The sequence below is a fragment of the Brassica napus genome, chromosome A6, assembly GCF_020379485.1.
Source record: "Brassica napus cultivar Da-Ae chromosome A6, Da-Ae, whole genome shotgun sequence".
NCBI classification, from domain to species: Eukaryota; Viridiplantae; Streptophyta; class Magnoliopsida; order Brassicales; family Brassicaceae; genus Brassica; species Brassica napus.
Window position 1 is genome coordinate 4,001,759 of NC_063439.1, and position 17,476 is coordinate 4,019,234.

Consider the following 17,476-nt stretch of genomic DNA (forward strand, 5'->3'; position numbering starts at 1 on the left):
TTTTGGTCTTTATAATTAATTAAACATCATATTTATGATTTTAAGTATCTTTTCATTTATATTTTTAATATTTAAAACTTTTGTATATCATAAATATTTCAAAATTTATTTTAATAAATTCGAAATTTTACACATAAAATTAAATAAAATTTTAAGAATAAAATTTATAATATTTTGAAACTAGAACTAGACAACAAGAATATTACAAAAGAAACTTAATACAAGAATTTTTTAAAAATATACATAAAGACATAATTATTATACAAATTTAAATATTGTAACAACATTAATAGTCTAAAAAATTTGCTTCGAGATCTCTAAAATATTGTTCAAACAAATTTTTTGTAACCGAAGATGGAGCATTATGGAAATAATTTTATGGAATAGTGTGATATTTTACTTGTACTTTAATATTTAATTATATATTTCTATTTATAATTTATATTTTAGTGTAAGAATTTATTTATAAATATTAGTGTAATATTTTTATATATGTGCTAATTTTTTATAATAAATATATGGATTAGTATTAATTATGACAAATATAAGAACATAGTGTTCGTTCACATGGATCAACATCTCCCGGTGTGGTTTATAGAGTCAATATGAGTCGGTAAAGTTGTTGACAAAAAAAAGAACCATAGTTTAAATTATAAATAATTTTGAAATTAAATTAAAATTTTTACTTTTGAAAAAAAACACCTTCAAACTTCAAATATAGAGTTTTGAAAACTCTAAAATAAAGAAATTTTCTGGAGATGCTCTTATAACGATATAACCATTTAGGCAGGTAGTTTCCATGAAATAAGTATACGTTAAAAAAGATCAAATGAGTATGGTCTAGTAGCTATCATCAAATGTAAGCTAGACGTTACTCTTTTTCATTATTTCTTTTGTGATAAGTTTTCCTTACACCAACCATCTTTATACATGAAAAAAAAAAGTTGATCGGCTTCCAGAACAATCTCTTGAGAAGAATAGCAAATAGAATAATGCCTTTGGAAGATGCATTATATATATATTCACTAACTACAAACACATCATCATACAATGAATTAAAAACAAACTAAAGTTGAGAATAATTTCCTGAGAAACTTTAACTTAGCCTTTAGGCTTCTTTACCATATTCTGTTGAATCTATTCCCTTATCCCTGCCCTTTTCTTTGGTTGGGTGGGAGCTTTAGTGTGAGTGGGCACTTCATATTAATGATGCTTTTCAATTATGTAATATCTTCTAGGCCTTGTTTTCTGGTTAGTTTGGGACACCTACAGGGATACCTTTTTATCATATGTAATCCTCTAGGCCTTGTTTTCTGGTTAGTTTAGGACACCTACAGGGATACCTTTTTATCACAAGAAAAAAACATATTGTCTTAAATTTATTTTCTGTTCACTTAATTACACTTTCAAATTTATATATATCCAATCATTCTTATCACCTATTTCTCAAAATAAATTAGATTGTAACCATCGCTAGCTAGTTTTAATACACACTGACAAACATGTTTTTGTATGTAAATCAAGCATATCATGATTTTTCAGCGTATTCAAAGTCGAATGTTGTGTTCATAAACAAAACAAAAATTTGTAAATGCATATAAACAAAAAAATTGTAAATGCATACAGACCCCCAACCAAAAGAATCTATTATTTAACACAGAAAAGAAAAACTATATATACAAATATTCTGCCTATATTTGAATATAAATGTACATGCAAGCATTACATATTCCTCCTCTAGCATTCACCTATATTATTAGGTTAGTCACACACTCAATTCATAAGTACTACTCACATTTCTATCTCCCTCTATCTCTGAAACATCTAGCAAATGGGTTTGAAGCACTCTTCTTCTTCTTCCTTTTTCTTCCTTATCCTTTTCTTCTTATTCCTTTCTTCTCAAGTCTCCTCACAAGCCTGCCTTAAAACATGCGGCCAAATACCCATCAAATACCCGCTTGGAACCGGGTCTGGTTGCGGTGACCCACGTTTCACACGTTACATCAAGTGCGACCCAGACCAACAGACTTTAACGCTCACCACCCACACAGGCTGCTACCCTATCACTTCCGTCGACTACGCCAAGCAAACCATTTACGTCACGGACTCGTCGATGTCCACGTGTGCATGTACCCGACCCAGCCAAGGATTCGGGTTGGACTGGGACGCGCCGTTTTCTTTCCACGACGACACCGTTTTTACGCTGCTGGACTGTTCTGTTGACGAATCCCCTGTTTTCAAGCCGTTAAGTAACAGTACCGGACGTGTCTCTCTATGTGACCGTCAAAGCTCCTCCATTTGCAACTTCTTGTACTCTAATTGCAGGTAAACCGAAATTCCCCTTTAACCAACATAAGTTAATCCCGGCTAGTGATTTTATCTAAACCGAAATGAAAACCGAATCAGCTTCCAATTTATCTTGGAGATATCACATAAGAGATGCTCTAAGTAACTAGTGATAGATAAAGTATATTAGATCATTTGGTATGACAAATACATATATGAATTGTAATGAACCCGGTTTACTATTGGTTTTGACTTTAGAGCATCATCTAACATCTGTTTGTTACTTAACCCGGTTTGACTTTCCGGTTTTGATAGGGCGATTAGTCTGATCAACCTCCAAGAATCAACTTGTTGCGTCTACGTACCTCTAGATCTCGGACCATCGTTTGAAATGGATCTACAGAAGCTCCGGTGCTCTTCTTACTCCGGTTTCTACAATCTTGGTCCGGCCCAAGAATCTCACCCTGAAAATTGGAACTATGGAATCGCACTCAAGTACAAGTTCAACGTCTTCGATGAGTACCCTGCCGTGTGTGGTGGCTGCGAGCGTAGTAACGGTGCTTGTGGGTACAACACTCAGACTAGCTCCTTCGTTTGTAATTGTCCCGGTGGGATCAATACGACGTCAGATTGTTTCTTCCTTTATAACTCGGCTTCTATTGTTCTTCCTTGGTTTTCAAGTAAGCAACACTTTCCATACTCTTTCACATATTATCTTGAGAAATTCTTGGGGTGTTATCTTCAGCTATAACTTCTTTATCTAATCTTATATAATTTTCCTTAAATTAACAGGAGAATGGGTGATGTACCTTTTGGCATGGGTGGTTCTTTGGACAGTGATGAGTCTTCCTTGAAGGAGTTAAAGGCTTTCGCGTTAGTACGTACCAACTTGGGAGCATCAAGGATTAATGGTTCTCGTAGAGAAAGCTTAATGAATGAAATCTTTGCTTTTTCTTTCTATATTCTTTGTGATATCTTCATGGTATAAGATTCTCTATTGGTTCTCTGTGTTACTACTGTCTATCATAGATGGAATGGTTCGTAAAGAAAAAGAAAATTCGTTTCACATATATAGTAAAGAGATACCAAAATACACAAAACAAAAACAACTTTTAAGTCGTAAGAAACAGAAAGGTATAAAAGAAACACACAACAAGCGGAGAGGGCACACTATTTCTTACTGCACAACTCCAACATTGAAACAGAATTAACACTGAGATGAGACTCTAAGCTTCATCGTCGTCTTCATCATCTAGCTTATAGGAACTAAAATGATCGACCCTAAACTTCCACTCCCCTTTAACAGGATCAAACGACACAAACTCAGCTCCTTGTGCCTCAGCTTTCCTCTTAAGCATCATCTTATACTTCTCCACTCTCTCTCCTTCAGTAAACTGTTTCCCTGTCTTCTTATCAATACATTTTATATTCAGCAATGTTACCTCTGCCGGTTTATTCAACCCTTGCCCAACCGCCGGTTTCTTGCTCTCGTCCAGGTACACAATCACTTCCCGGTTATTGAACTGCACCAGAGTTTCTAAGTCTAGTCTACGAACATCAGTCTCTCCCATGAATTTTATGCTCCCATAACCTTGTCGTCCCACCACGAAGTCTCTAACCCGCCTGCAATAACCAGGATCGGCTCTTTCCTTAGCCGCTAGTTCCCGGATACTTGGCTCCGTGAAATAATCGGATTGGCGTAGCTTAGGCAATAGCGCCTCGATATCTGCACCGTTCTCGTAGACAACTGCGGCCTTTCCGGCTCTGTGTCCACCTAGTATTCTGGAGGGACGGTCTATCTCTCCAGCGTGATCTGTGCTTGTTGCGCCGTTTGATTTCTGATTTCCATTGACAAATGGCCGAGTCCTTTCTTCAGCAGAACCAACTTCTCCGTTATCATTTTCTGTGAATATTTTCCCTCAAGTCAGTCAAAGAATGGTCCAAATATGGCAAAACGTAATGAAGCTTTTTTTTTTTTTACATTTGCCTATTTTATATACTTACTGACGTGGTTTGCCGCATCAGTAGCTATTTCTGAACTCTTCCCTGAAATTTACAGATAATATTGTCAAAAAGAGCCAGGAATCATTGAACTCAGTAGTCAGTACCATTTTCGTGGTGAAGTTTTCTAAGATTTGAACGAAAGCTTACCATTTTCTTGTACTGGAGCAATGGGGCGGTCCTTTGGAATTGTAGATTTGACCCTTGAAGACCACTGTTGAACTGGGCGTATAACTAGAGCTCTAGGGTTCTCCCTCGGAATGAAAAGAGCATCTGCCTTTGGTGTACTTGAGGAGTTCTCCTCGTCATCAGCGAAGAATGGAACCTACAAAAACCATTTCTGATTTAAACATGTTGAACGAACATGTAGCACCAATATCAAGATTGAGTAAAATATAGTGCGAGTAAAAATTCACAAGATAGAAGCAATGCCTTTGGACCATTGTCGCCAGGACGATACTTTCTTGCCGGCAACCTGGCCCGCCTTTGTAAAAGGTGTCTAGAAGTCAAGAGAGATGATATTCTAACAGGAACAGGTTTGTCAACAACCTGGTAGGAAAAGAAACAATATGAACAAAGAAGAAAATGAATGAAATGGCAAAGAAGAAATTGAGTTGAGAAACTTTCAGGTATGACAATAATTAATTTAGAAAAATATCAAATTTCTACTAACAAGTTGATATTAGTTCTGATTTAAACTTCAACTTAAAACCTTAATAAAACTATTTGATAATATTTAGGAAAGACCGAAAGAATTAAAAGAAAAATGCACAATCTGTGTGTTGCTGAAAGAATTGTAGGCTTACAGGCATGCTGGAGATTCCATATTGAATTGAAGGTGAAGTTCCACTTTGGTTTATTGAGATCTGAGGCATAGCAGGAAGTGTTCCAAATGGGTTGGTAACAGGAACGGGTTGCAAAACAACAGAGCTCGGTGGAGCAGGCCTGTCAACAAAAAAGAATGAAAATTGAAGCTTCAATAGAGCAAAACAAAACTTCCAGGAAACGAAAGTCATGCAAGGACTGATGTCAGAAAGACCATACGTTTGCCCGAAGTTGCCTTGACCAAAAAATCCCAGTCCACCAGCATTTCCAGTTGCATTAGCTTTAGACCACCAATATAGTAAGAGTTAGCATCTAGAAATAAGATGATACCGTCAGTGACTTGGTTGACAGAGGTACCTGCTTGTGTTTGACCGAAGTTGTTGAAACCAAAGCCATTTGACGCTTGACCTGGCTGAGATGATTGGAAAGGTGTCATACCAGCAGCCTACAGAAAAAAGTTCAAGATTAGAACGCCTAAATCAGATTAAAAGTGAAGTGCAGTAGAGGGTGTTAATGAAGAGAAGTAAAAGAACTACTAACTGTGAAGAGAGCAGGCATCACCAAAAGAAATGAGAAAAAAAAAACTAAGTGCTTGGGCTTAATAACGAATACGAAAAACGAATCACCATTGTTTGTCCAAAGGGAGAGTTGCTAGACGTAGTTAATGTTGAAGAACTTGAAAACAAGTTGCCAAACCCAGTGGAAGGTTTATTGAAGATGTTAGTTTGGCCAAATGCAGGAGCACTACTCTGTCCGAACTGTCCAAAGGTAGAACCAGTCTGTCCAAAGGTAGAACCAGTCTGTCCAAATGCAGAACCAGTCTGTCCAAATGTAGAGCCAGTCTGTCCGATCGAGGGGTTTGAGCTGAACAGATTAGATGACTGAGTGTTCCCAAATGCTGGAGTTGCCCCCTGAACAGGAGTTGAACCAAATATTGATGGAGAAGAACCAAATAACGGTGATGAGGTGGTTGTTCCAAAAGCGGGGGATGATCCAAAGACGGATGTGGTAGTTGATGAAGTTGACCCAAAAAGATTGGATGAAGATGTTACACCAAAGGGCGAGGAACCAAAATTTGAGGTAGCCGTTCCAAAACCTGAACTGGCAATTGTTGGGGCTTGAGGGGCAAAAGGATTAGTGGACGTTGAGCTCGAAAAAGGGTTTGTTGGATTTGCTGGTGTCTGACCAAACGCCGGTGATGGAGAAAAAGGATTTGGCTGAGCAGGTGATGCACCAAATCCAGTATTTCCAGCAGACTGGCCAGCAGGAAGCGGTCCACCTGAAAATCCATCTTTATTACAAAAAGTACAATAATATAGCGTTAAGGAGATGTAATACAAGATTTGTTTGATCAACTGTACCTTTATCTCCTCGCTGGTAGTCTTCCCACCTTAGCTCCTCATGGCTTTTTTCTTTGTATGCCGGCATGGCAGAAATAGATTCTAACTTTCCAGCAGGCGCACCACTGCCTGTCTCTGCCTCAACTGTTGGTGCATAAGGCACGGCTCGACTGCCCGCTTGTTGTTGACCACCGAAAGGTGATTGACCAAAACCAGAACTCCCAAATGTTGGGGTTGAAGCCTGCCCACCTACAAAACAAATCATTCAAACATATTATCCTTTATTCAAATGACTAACACAGCAGTTAGTTTCTACATGCTAAAGGGAGAACCTTGGGCTCCAAAGGGAGATGGTGTAGAGCCAAATGCACTGCTGCCAAACGCTGATGTGGACTGGCCAAAAGCTGGAGAGGAGCCAAAACTGAAGGATGAGGTGTTTGATGCACCAAAAGTAGGAGTACTAGATGCTCCAAAGGCAGGAGTACTTGATGAACCAAAGGCAGGAGTACTTGATGCACCAAAAGCAGGAGTGGCTGATGCACCAAAAGCAGGAGTGCTAGAAGCTCCAAAGCCAGTGTTGCCAAACGTGGTACCAGTGCCACCAAAGGCTGGAGTCGGTGAAGCACCAAATGCAGGTGTGTTTGTGGCGCCGAAGGTATGTTGGTTTGAGGCGCCAAAGGCAGGTGTGCTTGTAGCACCAAAGGCAGGCGTGCTTGATGCACCAAATGAGGGTGTGCTTGTAGCCCCAAAGGAAGGAGTGCTTGATGCACCGAAGGCAGGAGTGCTCGTGGCACCAAAAGGTGTGGATGAACCAAAAGTGCTGTTTCCAAATGCAGGTTGCGATTGCTGTGTTGTGCTTCCAAAAGGATTTGACTGAGGTGTTGAGAATCCCAGTGGTTTCTGCCCAAAAGCAGAAGACCCTGAGAAAAAAAAAAGAACAAATAAATTAGCTTAGTCCCAAACGCAAACGTGAAACTGAAGACTAAATAATATCTGAACTAAAGAAAGGAAAAAAACAAATAAATTTGGAGCAAATATCTAGAAAAACCAGCAGAAAGAGAACACAAAAAAGTGAACAGTTCTAGAATATTAAATCTGATAGTGACAAACATTCTACAAACCACAGAACTGGACACTACGCACAGAAACAAACAACGCACATAAATTATTGAAAATATCAAAAGGCCACCTCCTCAGGTATCCAATATCCATGATGTTAAAGACAGAAAATACATTCATATCCAGGAAAAAACAATAAATCACCGAGAAAACTAACAAACCATGCGACGAAAGACATATAAAGGCCCGTACTTACCACCAAAAGGTGAAGATGCTGGAGATGCTCCAAAGGCCGGAGTGGAATTCCCAAACGCTGGTGATGAAGAAGCTCCAAAAGTTGGGGTGGAGCCAAACGGAGAGGAGGCTTGAGGTGCACCAAAAACACCGGTTGAAGTGCCACCAAATATTGAACCCCCTGTCTGCGCACCAAAAGGTGCAGACGCGCCGAACGGCGTTGCTGGAGCAAAAGGATTATTACTACTAGAATTGCTGGTCTGACCAAACAAAGATTGGGTTTGGGACCCAAACGGGCTGCTACTAGATGACTGTCCAAAAGCTACAAGAACAATATTTCTTCAGGTCAGTTTTCTTTTGTAGCGTTACAAAATAAATAAAAGAAATAACGAAACAGAAGGCTACAGAAACCAACGAGTAAGAATAAGATCATGTCAGTGCACTTACGATTAGATGAGCCAAACATCTTCCTCTATTGTCTCAGAACGCAGGGCCCAGCCAAAAGAAAGTATATTATCTTGTAGCTGGTAAAGAAAACAAACTATTAGGAAGTATTGGTGAAACATAATAATACTAGAGTTCAACATTAAATGAAAGTAAATGCATAATAAGCTGGTATAACTGAGAGATGACGAATCTCTACACCTTATGAACTACGGAGATTACTCAAAGATGAATTCAGCGATAACGAACCTCTCTAAACAAGGCAACATCACATATAGAAACCAGCAACTCAGAAACTTAACTAACTACGCAAAACGAAATCGAGACTAATCGTTGCGTTTAAACACGGCGAAAGAATCGAAGAAAAACCTATGAATCCGATGTAGGAATTGACGAACAAGGTCCACACACGCACACACGTTCTTCGATCAATGAAGCTCCGAGCGTCGAATTCGTTTCCTGCGGGGGAAGAAATTAGGGTTCAGGAGTGAAATCTCCGAGAAGGGAGAGAAAACGAATAGATTCGTCGTCGTCGAATCAAACGTTTGAGTTGAAATACTAAGGCGGAAATGAACCTGGAAACGAAGAGCTCGATCTTAAAAACCGGCGGAGTAGGGAGAAATCTCGCCGGAAATTTGAAAGCGACGACAGTTGCAACTTGACGGAGCGATGGAGGGCGAAGATTGGCGTTTTGTTTCTTCTATGACTTGTCTACCTGCTTGCTGATGATGGCTCATACGATTTATTTCTTTTTATTCATTCTAATTTTTTCCTACAAATTTAGTAATTAATACAGACTATTAGTAGACGGACTATATGCTACGGCTAGTCTTGGGCCTGCATAAAGCCCATATATATATATGTGTGACAAAAGCCTGCCATGATGTCGGCCTCTGAATCTAATCTGTGTTATTACCAAATTAGCATTTTGATTTTTGACAAACGGTTCGATGATTTATTTTATCAATTTGATTAGTTTCCACCAAAGAATGCATCCATTGCTGCTATCCATCCTCAAAAGTAGAAATATATAATAAAGAGTATTAACATTAAGTTGGATGATTAAGATTCCAAATTTTTATATATTCACTTGAGAATCATCACCCTTTTGTTGGGGGTTCTAAAAGGGATGCTTTTTTTTGTTTCTTCTTTTACAAGGAAAGAAAAACTAAGGAGTGAGAAAGAATTGGTGTATTAGTCATAGTAGTTCTTGATTTAATTGATGATAGTTCATGAAATCAATCCCATTAAGCCTCACACAACATAGTATCTGCTCCGGTAGCTCCTCTGGTTTGTTCCCCTGTTGAATAAACACAACTCCTCAACATAAAGTGATACAATCCTTATGATTTTCTTCTTAAAAAAATCCAAAACTTACCTGAATTGTGAGGCCAACATCAAGAACACAGATCTTGAGTCTGTCTATGAATGCTTCAAACCCTTTCCGGGATATATAACTGAATCTATGCATATCTATATCCACCTCCAAGTAATTCTCACCCTACAGAGAGTTCAAATCCATTAGTTACTAAGCATATTTTGAATCAAGAATAAAAAAAGAGTTTAGTCTCACCGAGTAAAATTCATGCTGTGGACGGGAAAGAACAGGCTTCTCGTTGTAAGCCTGCATCAGCTTCTTCTCAGGACCACTCAAATGGAGATCATCTACGTTTGCAACACGTCCCAATATCTTTAGCCGTTCTCTGAAAGAAGCGGTTGTGTCCATAGGGAAGCCTTTAACTCTCTCAACCTCATCATCTATTAATCTCTGCGCCAACAAACCAAAAAAAAACATGGATTCAATACAAAGAGCATCAAAAAAAAGATGATACAAATCAACTTTACCTGAATGCTTTCTTGAAAATGAAGCGGAAGTTCCTTTGAATAATTATCAGAAAGTTTGAAGTATAAAACTATATTCATTCCTTCTCCATCAGTATCACCTTGAAAGATTGTAGTTGGATACAACGGCATCTGTTTCAGCGGTAGACCAACCACGTAAGATTCCAAAAAAAGAAACAATAATCAGAGAACTAGTTCGTACCTGGACATTAACGATAAGGATAGATGGGAGTTTTGTGGATGTGGTAGTAACGGGAAGCTTGACATACTGTGCAACATGGTTTATTTTACGTTCAGATAAAAAAACATCGACACCAAAAGGATTATACGCAGCATGGCTAGGCGCAAACTCTTTCTTCTTTTCTCTATACCCAAAAAAAAAGAATAAAACATAAGCTTCTTGTTACATTAGTAATCATTAGAGTAAAATCATTACCTTAAATAGGTTTTGCCACGGACCCTGAAGCTATTTGGCTCGATCGTTGACCAACAATCGAGCATTTTCTTGTCGATTGGACAGAAAGGAACCTGAGAACCAGCTATTGGTCTCTTCAACTGCAACTTAGAAAGAACTGAAAAACAAGTTCCAAGACAACAAGTAAGTTCTTGATTTGTGATCAACATGCTAAATCCAGTGAATCACTTACACAAAGCCCCTGAAGCATGACCTTCTCTCCATTTGTAAGATAATCTAATAGACGCTTTTTTCCTGGAACTTGGAGGGCTAGAGCTAAGAGCTCTTCTTTTGTCAACACAGGGAACAACAGATATTGGATTCAGACAAGGCAAACAGTTGCTCGGCAAGATCCTGCAGTTCTCCAAGATCCCTCCTCCTCCTCCTCCTCCTCCTTCATCTGCAGATGAATCTATGGAATCAAGCTGCTGCTTAGGCTCGTTCAAGCCACCTTCTGACTGCGACATGGCTTCGTTTGAGTTTGAGTCTCCTGTTGATGATGTGGTTGTAGTACTCGAAACTGATACACGCTCACCTCCGCCTAAAGACAATGTATCTGAAAATGAAAAACAGAACAGCTAAAGAAATGAGGATCGATAATGCATAGCTCCTAGACACATGAGATGTAAATTTACCGTCGTTGACGCTGTGGAAATCATCGTCACAATCTGTTTCAAAGGCGGCATTGGACTCAAACCATGCTTCTTCTCCACTTGCTGTTTGACAAAACATTTAGAATCAAACTAACACGTTACTTCTCTCTCTCTCTCGACCTCAAATCAAATTATAAAAATCATGAAGATTTACCGAGTAATTCATAAGTTTGACTAGCCACCAAAGAAAAGAAGATCTAAGAGAGAACAATTCACAGTTTGATCAATAAAGCAAAGATTTTTAATTACAAATAGTGAACTTTTATTACAAAACAGCTACTCTATAATTAGAATCTAGTCCCAAAGATTCAGATACTGCAATAATAAATGAAGCATTAGAGAAAAACCCATTAATCCAAATCAAGCATCGCAACAAAAAAGACAAAACCTTTGAAGACTCGCAAACGAATCTACCAAACCAAAACAGAGAAGGATTAAAACCTCTGAAAGTGGGAGTGGGCAAGTTGTTACGAGGATGATCAAAAGATCCATCAGAGAGACGAGAAGAGGATGAGGCTGCTGCTGCTGCTGCTGCTGCTCTCTTCCTTCGTCTTTTACGACTCTTCCTTGGCTTGCTTGACTTCAGCTTCGATCCCACGCAGCTCTTCGGCGTCGACACGCAACCTCCCATCCCTCTCTCTCTCTCTAGATTAAAAATTAGCTACAATCTTTCCATGGACGATCACCTAGTTTTCTCAAGAGAGAGAAAAAAAAGCCCAGAATTTTTAGCTAAAGAGCTACGTCTCTCTCTCTCTATCTATCTATATCTCTGGCTTTGATCAATGTCTTGTAATAGAATATGTCATCATCGAATCCAACTATAAATGAAGAAAACCCACAAATCTAGAGGTATAAGAGAAGATTTTTCGAAATAGACTAATTATTTGGTGAAGAAAAAAGTTCTTTTTTTTTCTTTATGAAAGAACAAACAGAAAGAAACAGAAGTAGTATTAGCACACAATTAAAAAATAATAATTTTTTTTTTTGCGTTTTTTATGATTTCAGAAAATCAATAAAATGGAGAAAAGATATCAGAGTGAAAAGTAGTTAAAAGAACATTAGTTTTGTAAATATCTTTTTTTTCAACCATTAAAGTAAACCAAATTTTTAAACCAATTTTACTTCTCACACTACCCATTATAAGGAGTTTGATCATCTATTTTTTTCTTTTTGACCAAAAAAAAAATATAGTGAAATCTCACTAAGAAAAGTTAAGTATTACTAAACAAAGCAAGATGAAATGTTAAGGAAGTCAAAACTCATCATTACCTGTGATCGAAAATATCATATTACCAATTAACATAAGATATCTCATTTGTTGAAATCCTACCAACTAATTTTAATTGTCACAAGAAATAGATGGTGATAAGTTAGGTTCCGATGTGACAATCTTAACTTCGCAAAAAAAAAAAAAAAAAAAAAAAGCCATGCAAGAGAGTGTGGGTCATGTCTGGTCTAAGTTACGTGGCTTGTTTGAATGGTTGAGCTTGAGCTGCTAAACGACTTGGTCGACGCGGATGGCGGAAATAAGAGATTTACATAAAAATTACATTCATCAATATTTATATTTTTGTATTCTATCAGTGATTTGCTTTCTAATAATAGTATGTGCATTGGTACATACGGTTGTGTATGGATTCATTTGTCACCATATTGAACTTCGATTCTCCAAGATTGATTGTTGTGTCGGCAAATAAATTTTAAAAGTTAGCAAGAGACGTGTTTAGTAAATATGGAAAAGTTATTAAATTTTGTGGTTTCTTATTTTCGGAAGAAATTGCAAAGAAAAATCTAAATTGATTTGTGGTTTGCACTATGCAGATATTAGTGAGAGATTTTGATACTTTCATTAAGATTTATAAGCATATGTACACTGTAGCATTGAAAAGAAGAAGAAAAACATGATATATTGAATACTTCCTAATGTTTTCTTAAAGTTGATTTTAAAAGTCTAAATCATGACTTTCTGTATGATTTTTTCAACCGATGGTATATAGCACATTTTTTAGATGTTGTATTTAGTTAGGCACACGCGATCTTTTATTATAGCATGAACATTTTTTCATCTCTCTAAAATTTCTGGCACTAAAATCCTCGAGGAAATCATCTGTCAATATAAAATAAAACTCAATTTCAAGTGCACTAGCGATCAACTAAGATGAATACAAATAGTTTTTTTTTAACGGTGGAGATTCTAAAAATTTCTAGGTACAAAGATTAATTTTACGAGGTTTTGCATCCGAATACGCAACTAATCTATCAATATGGCACGACTAGATGGTCAAGGATAATTAAATCCATGGCAGAAGCTCTAACTGACATCCTTTTACGGCTTTACCACATGGCATAATACAAATAGTTTGAAGTTTGAACACATGTACCAGTAGAAAGAAATAATTAATCTGGGTGGTATAAAAGTTTGAATTTCAAGGTAGAGTGTCATGGTTGGTCCACCTTATTTCATTTGACTCTGACAATCTTACAAGTTACAATCTCTCATATCCATGGACCCTCGCTCCATCTACATTGATCTTTCCTTTATATTTTGTCCAATATTTATTATACAAATGGCATGGCAATTTAGCTAACTACATATGAATATAATTTGTAAATTTCCAGACTTTCTGCTTTCCAGCTTCTACATTTCACAACAACCATACAAATGGTATGTAAACCTGGATACGCGGTATGCCATCCATTAAGAAATGAAAGAAACATATTCTTGGTTTTTATGTCGACATAATTTTATTCTTTTGTATATATCACTTTTTATCAAATAAAATGGATTTTATTGAACCAATAATTCGCTATGTAATTGGATTGTCGTGTTGTGGTAATAAAAACAAAATAATAATAGTGACAGTAACAATGAGTACATATGATGAACAAACATCACACGTGTGGTTGCTGTTTTTGGCAGAATCTCCTTGTCATTTTGATTTGTTCAGATCTGACTCTTTCATGTTCTACACAAGCCTCGCAGACTTCCACAATCCTTTGGATTATTCCGAAAGAAACAAACAATTACATCTACAGGTGAATAACTGTTCACAACTATAATTCGTAGGGCTTTTGTTGATTAAATTACGTTAGAAATATTTCTCTAGCTGCATCCTGTTAAATACTAGTGTTAAGTTAATTGGCATCAACCATTTTATCGTATATGTCTAATGTGCCTTATACACATAAATGCGAGTCTACGCTAAAATACATTTTGCTATGTAAAAATGTCACGAGCAAATAATGATGCGAAACGACAACGTGACAGTCTTGTTGTAGAGATGAGGGGCCACTGTGAATAGTTTTCTATTGCTTAACGATTGTCAAATGTCACAAGTTTATATATATGCATGCATATAACCGCCCCACCACTTATGCTCATATATAGAATATAGTTACTAAATTTTAAATTTATAGTTTCTGAATAATTTGACAGTTAAAGCAGCAGATATAAGTGCAAAACTAGATTTTGACCCGCGCTTTCAAAGCGCGGATTTATTTTTGTTTTTTTTTCAATTGACAAATATTTAGTAAATGTCACATTTTCATATATTTGTGTTTTATTTTATAAAAGACTTAAAAATTTTATCTTTATTTATCGTATTTCATTTTAAATGACTATTTATGTTAAAAAAATTAAACTTTATTTTTTTAATGAATTAAGTTGGTATAACTCTGATAAATTAATTTTATTATGGGGTTAATATTTTAATTAAAAAATTATATACTTTTAATAAAGATTTATACTTTTCAATAAAAAAATTCAATTATTTTTATGAATGTTTAAATTATATTAAATCTGATTTTTTAATAGGCCCAAATGGCCCAAGAGAGATTTGATTTGGGCTGGATCCAAAAATAATGACCCAATATAGATTTGTTATTAATATTACTTAATTGCCCTTAATGAAACATGCAATGTTAGTGAAAGAAACATGCCCCTAAGGTAATTATGACAATAGGATCCTGCTTTAATAGTATAGATATTATAATAATGGAGTAATAATTAATTTAAGAATATAGTTTCAAAAATAATCAGTGAATTCTTAAAGCCTGTATTGTGATGACACGCCAACTAACTGCATGGTTCGTTGATGTTTTAAAAAAAAAAGATGTTGGTTTAAACTTTTTTTTAGAGAATGTTAAATTTATTCAAAAAAAAAAAACTTTTTTACAATTTAACTCCACTACCCTTCTGTTGATTTGTAGTAGATGATATACTCCTATATATACTATACTAAAAGTAGAATAAGGTGAATGGTGAGAGTGTCCACGTCATTTAAAATAATCACCCTATCGGAAGGCTCTGTTTCGCCATGTCACCACCATTGAGATAAAGTGGGCTTTCGTGCTGGATCTATTAAAATTATCTGTTGGCCCACCCAGCATATTTAGACAAACCTGTGTCTTCTTCTCCAAGCTCGGCGAGTCTGCCAAGGTTAAGTGACGAACCCGTCGGTTACCCTTTTTCCTTCTTCCTCCGTCAATTTTCAACTCTCGATAAACTTTAATATCTTCAGCCTTCATAAACTCATCCATCCACCGTTACATCTCCCCCTCTTAATTGGTTTAGCTGTCCACCGTTAAATCTCCACGATACGAACCCATCAACTCCTACTATATATATGATTCAGCAGATCAGTTGCTCGAAGCTGGGCATACCCTATACTGCTAGAATTCAGGAAAGAAGAAGGTTTCTCCATTGCATGCTCCTGCCTCAGTTGACTGGATCCAGATTTCAAGACTGAAATTTTTTCCAAGCGTGAGTTATCAATGTATTAAGAAAATATAGTATTGTAAGTGGGTTGATCTTGACTTAAATGCACTGAATCTGGCAGTATGATTTTGTTGGGCAGATTCTTGGGCCACGTAAAACCCTTCAGAAAGAATTGAGCTAGCAACACACTGCAGGGTGTTTGTTAGAGAGTGAGGATCTCTGATGAATATTGTCAAGGTATGGTTCATTGTTTATTGATTCTCTGAAATATCCTATTTCATCACTGTTTCAACTGCAAGTGTAGATGACTGTTAGATGACTTCCTATAGTTCAATACCATATTCTCATATGTTAACTTGCCAAGCGGCTCTATAGCCATGTATTAAAAAGCGCCTTCTAGCTAACGTTTGTAGCGGTTTCTTTGCAGCGGTTGCTCAGATGGGAGTTACATGTGGTCGTCATTCGTTATCCCTTCTTTCACATTCAGTGGTTTCCAACGAACAGAATCACAAAACGTCTCTTCCCTCTGGGAAGATCCTTGCATCTGATCCTCTCGAGTAGCCATTTTCATCCCTCACCTCCCTTCCATCATCCTAGCACAAAAGAAACCAAGAAGAAAAACAACATCAATGTCACACATATATAGAGGGAGAAAAAAATATGAGTTACTCAGTCATTGTAGATCATCTTTTTTTACCGGCGAGCACGAAGATGGGAATCTCACATTTGGTAATTCAACTGCTGTGGAAACATTTTTATTTCATTAATCAATCGTACTTGAACATATTAATTTAAGAAATTTTGGTTTATTGGTTATGTTTCTCTTAATTTTGTGACTGGGAAAATGTCTACTTAGGTTATTTTCACTTTTCAGATTATTCATTATTTTGTATTATGTTGTTGAATAATGTCATATTATAATGATAAATCTTTTGTATTTGTTTTCCTGAATAGATGAACTTTACTCTGCTATGCATGTTTCTTTCGTCAGTTTAAAAAGAAAAGAAATAGAGCAACCCATATAACTAACTCTTTTAATTTATCAAATGCATTTCTTTTCCTATATAAAGCATATGATAGAGCTGCTATTAGGAGTAGAAGCTGATCAATTTTAACATGATGATGACTTGAAGCAGGTAGCTCCTCTAAACCAAAAAAAAAGATACAATGTATATATGTCTATTAGTTAACTAATTTATTAATAAAAGAAAATTAAGGAAGTAAAGAGTTTGTCCAGCCGACGATGCACATCTTCCCACAAAGAGTTTCGAAGTATAGAGGTTCACTCTAGACAAGTGCGGTCGCAGGTGTGTAAAATGATCTCGAAACGACGTTCGTGTTTTTTTTCTTCTCCACAGCCTATTTTGCTAGATCAAACGATGGTCCAGGTCTAAAAGATCAGTCAAAAACAAAAGTTAACATACAAATTCCAAAATTTTACATTCGAAAAACCACTTCAGAGTAGACCATCTCCACATCCAAAGCAACAATTCCATCAACATCCCCGCGCAAGCGCGGGGGCTAAGCACCTAGTGGTAATAATTAGCCTAGTATATATAATAATGTTTCAACCGGAAATAATAAACACTATTTAAATATTAAATTGCATTCATCATATTCC

The 17,476-nt window shown here is 36.6% G+C and overlaps 3 protein-coding genes and 1 long non-coding RNA gene across 6 annotated transcripts; 2 read left to right on the forward strand and 2 right to left on the reverse strand.

The window, feature by feature from the left end:
• Positions 1 to 1,714: 1,714 nt before the first annotated feature.
• On the forward strand, positions 1,715 to 3,356 carry LOC125610171 (wall-associated receptor kinase-like 15). The gene is made up of 3 exons (XM_048782118.1): positions 1,715 to 2,325; positions 2,602 to 2,966; positions 3,079 to 3,356. Exons 1-3 carry the CDS (start codon positions 1,832 to 1,834, stop codon positions 3,138 to 3,140), a joined length of 921 nt encoding a protein of 306 aa, XP_048638075.1. The 5' UTR covers positions 1,715 to 1,831; the 3' UTR covers positions 3,141 to 3,356.
• LOC106346202 (nuclear pore complex protein NUP98A) lies at positions 3,329 to 8,963 on the reverse strand. Of its 2 annotated transcripts, none has more exons than XM_013785464.3 (14): positions 8,765 to 8,963; positions 8,559 to 8,648; positions 8,193 to 8,269; positions 7,768 to 8,067; positions 6,785 to 7,372; positions 6,474 to 6,701; positions 5,739 to 6,391; positions 5,470 to 5,557; positions 5,332 to 5,392; positions 5,094 to 5,232; positions 4,720 to 4,836; positions 4,438 to 4,612; positions 4,291 to 4,332; positions 3,329 to 4,189 (listed from the first exon to the last, which is right to left on the reverse strand). In XM_013785464.3, exons 3-14 carry the CDS (start codon positions 8,209 to 8,211, stop codon positions 3,513 to 3,515), a joined length of 3,087 nt encoding a protein of 1,028 aa, XP_013640918.1. In that variant the 5' UTR covers positions 8,212 to 8,269; positions 8,559 to 8,648; positions 8,765 to 8,963; the 3' UTR covers positions 3,329 to 3,512. The 2 variants fall into 2 exon arrangements, with proteins under 2 accessions (XP_013640918.1, XP_048638073.1); XM_048782116.1 differs by having other exon boundaries at positions 8,193 to 8,266; positions 8,554 to 8,648.
• Positions 8,964 to 9,218: 255 nt separating this feature from the next.
• LOC106346201 lies at positions 9,219 to 12,062 on the reverse strand. 2 transcript variants are annotated; one of them, XM_022720619.2, is made up of 9 exons: positions 11,580 to 12,062; positions 11,121 to 11,201; positions 10,679 to 11,026; positions 10,468 to 10,603; positions 10,234 to 10,396; positions 10,035 to 10,163; positions 9,763 to 9,957; positions 9,568 to 9,690; positions 9,219 to 9,489 (listed from the first exon to the last, which is right to left on the reverse strand). In XM_022720619.2, the coding sequence occupies exons 1-9, from the start codon at positions 11,767 to 11,769 to the stop codon at positions 9,388 to 9,390; spliced, it is 1,467 nt and encodes a 488-aa protein (XP_022576340.1). In that variant the 5' UTR covers positions 11,770 to 12,062; the 3' UTR covers positions 9,219 to 9,387. The 2 variants fall into 2 exon arrangements, with proteins under 2 accessions (XP_022576340.1, XP_013640917.1); XM_013785463.3 differs by having other exon boundaries at positions 10,679 to 11,041; positions 11,580 to 12,060.
• A 3,301-nt stretch (positions 12,063 to 15,363) lies between these two features.
• On the forward strand, positions 15,364 to 16,792 carry LOC106396895. The gene is made up of 3 exons (XR_002653510.2): positions 15,364 to 15,900; positions 15,995 to 16,092; positions 16,283 to 16,792. It is a non-coding gene; the product is annotated as an uncharacterized LOC106396895 (long non-coding RNA).
• Positions 16,793 to 17,476: the final 684 nt, after the last annotated feature.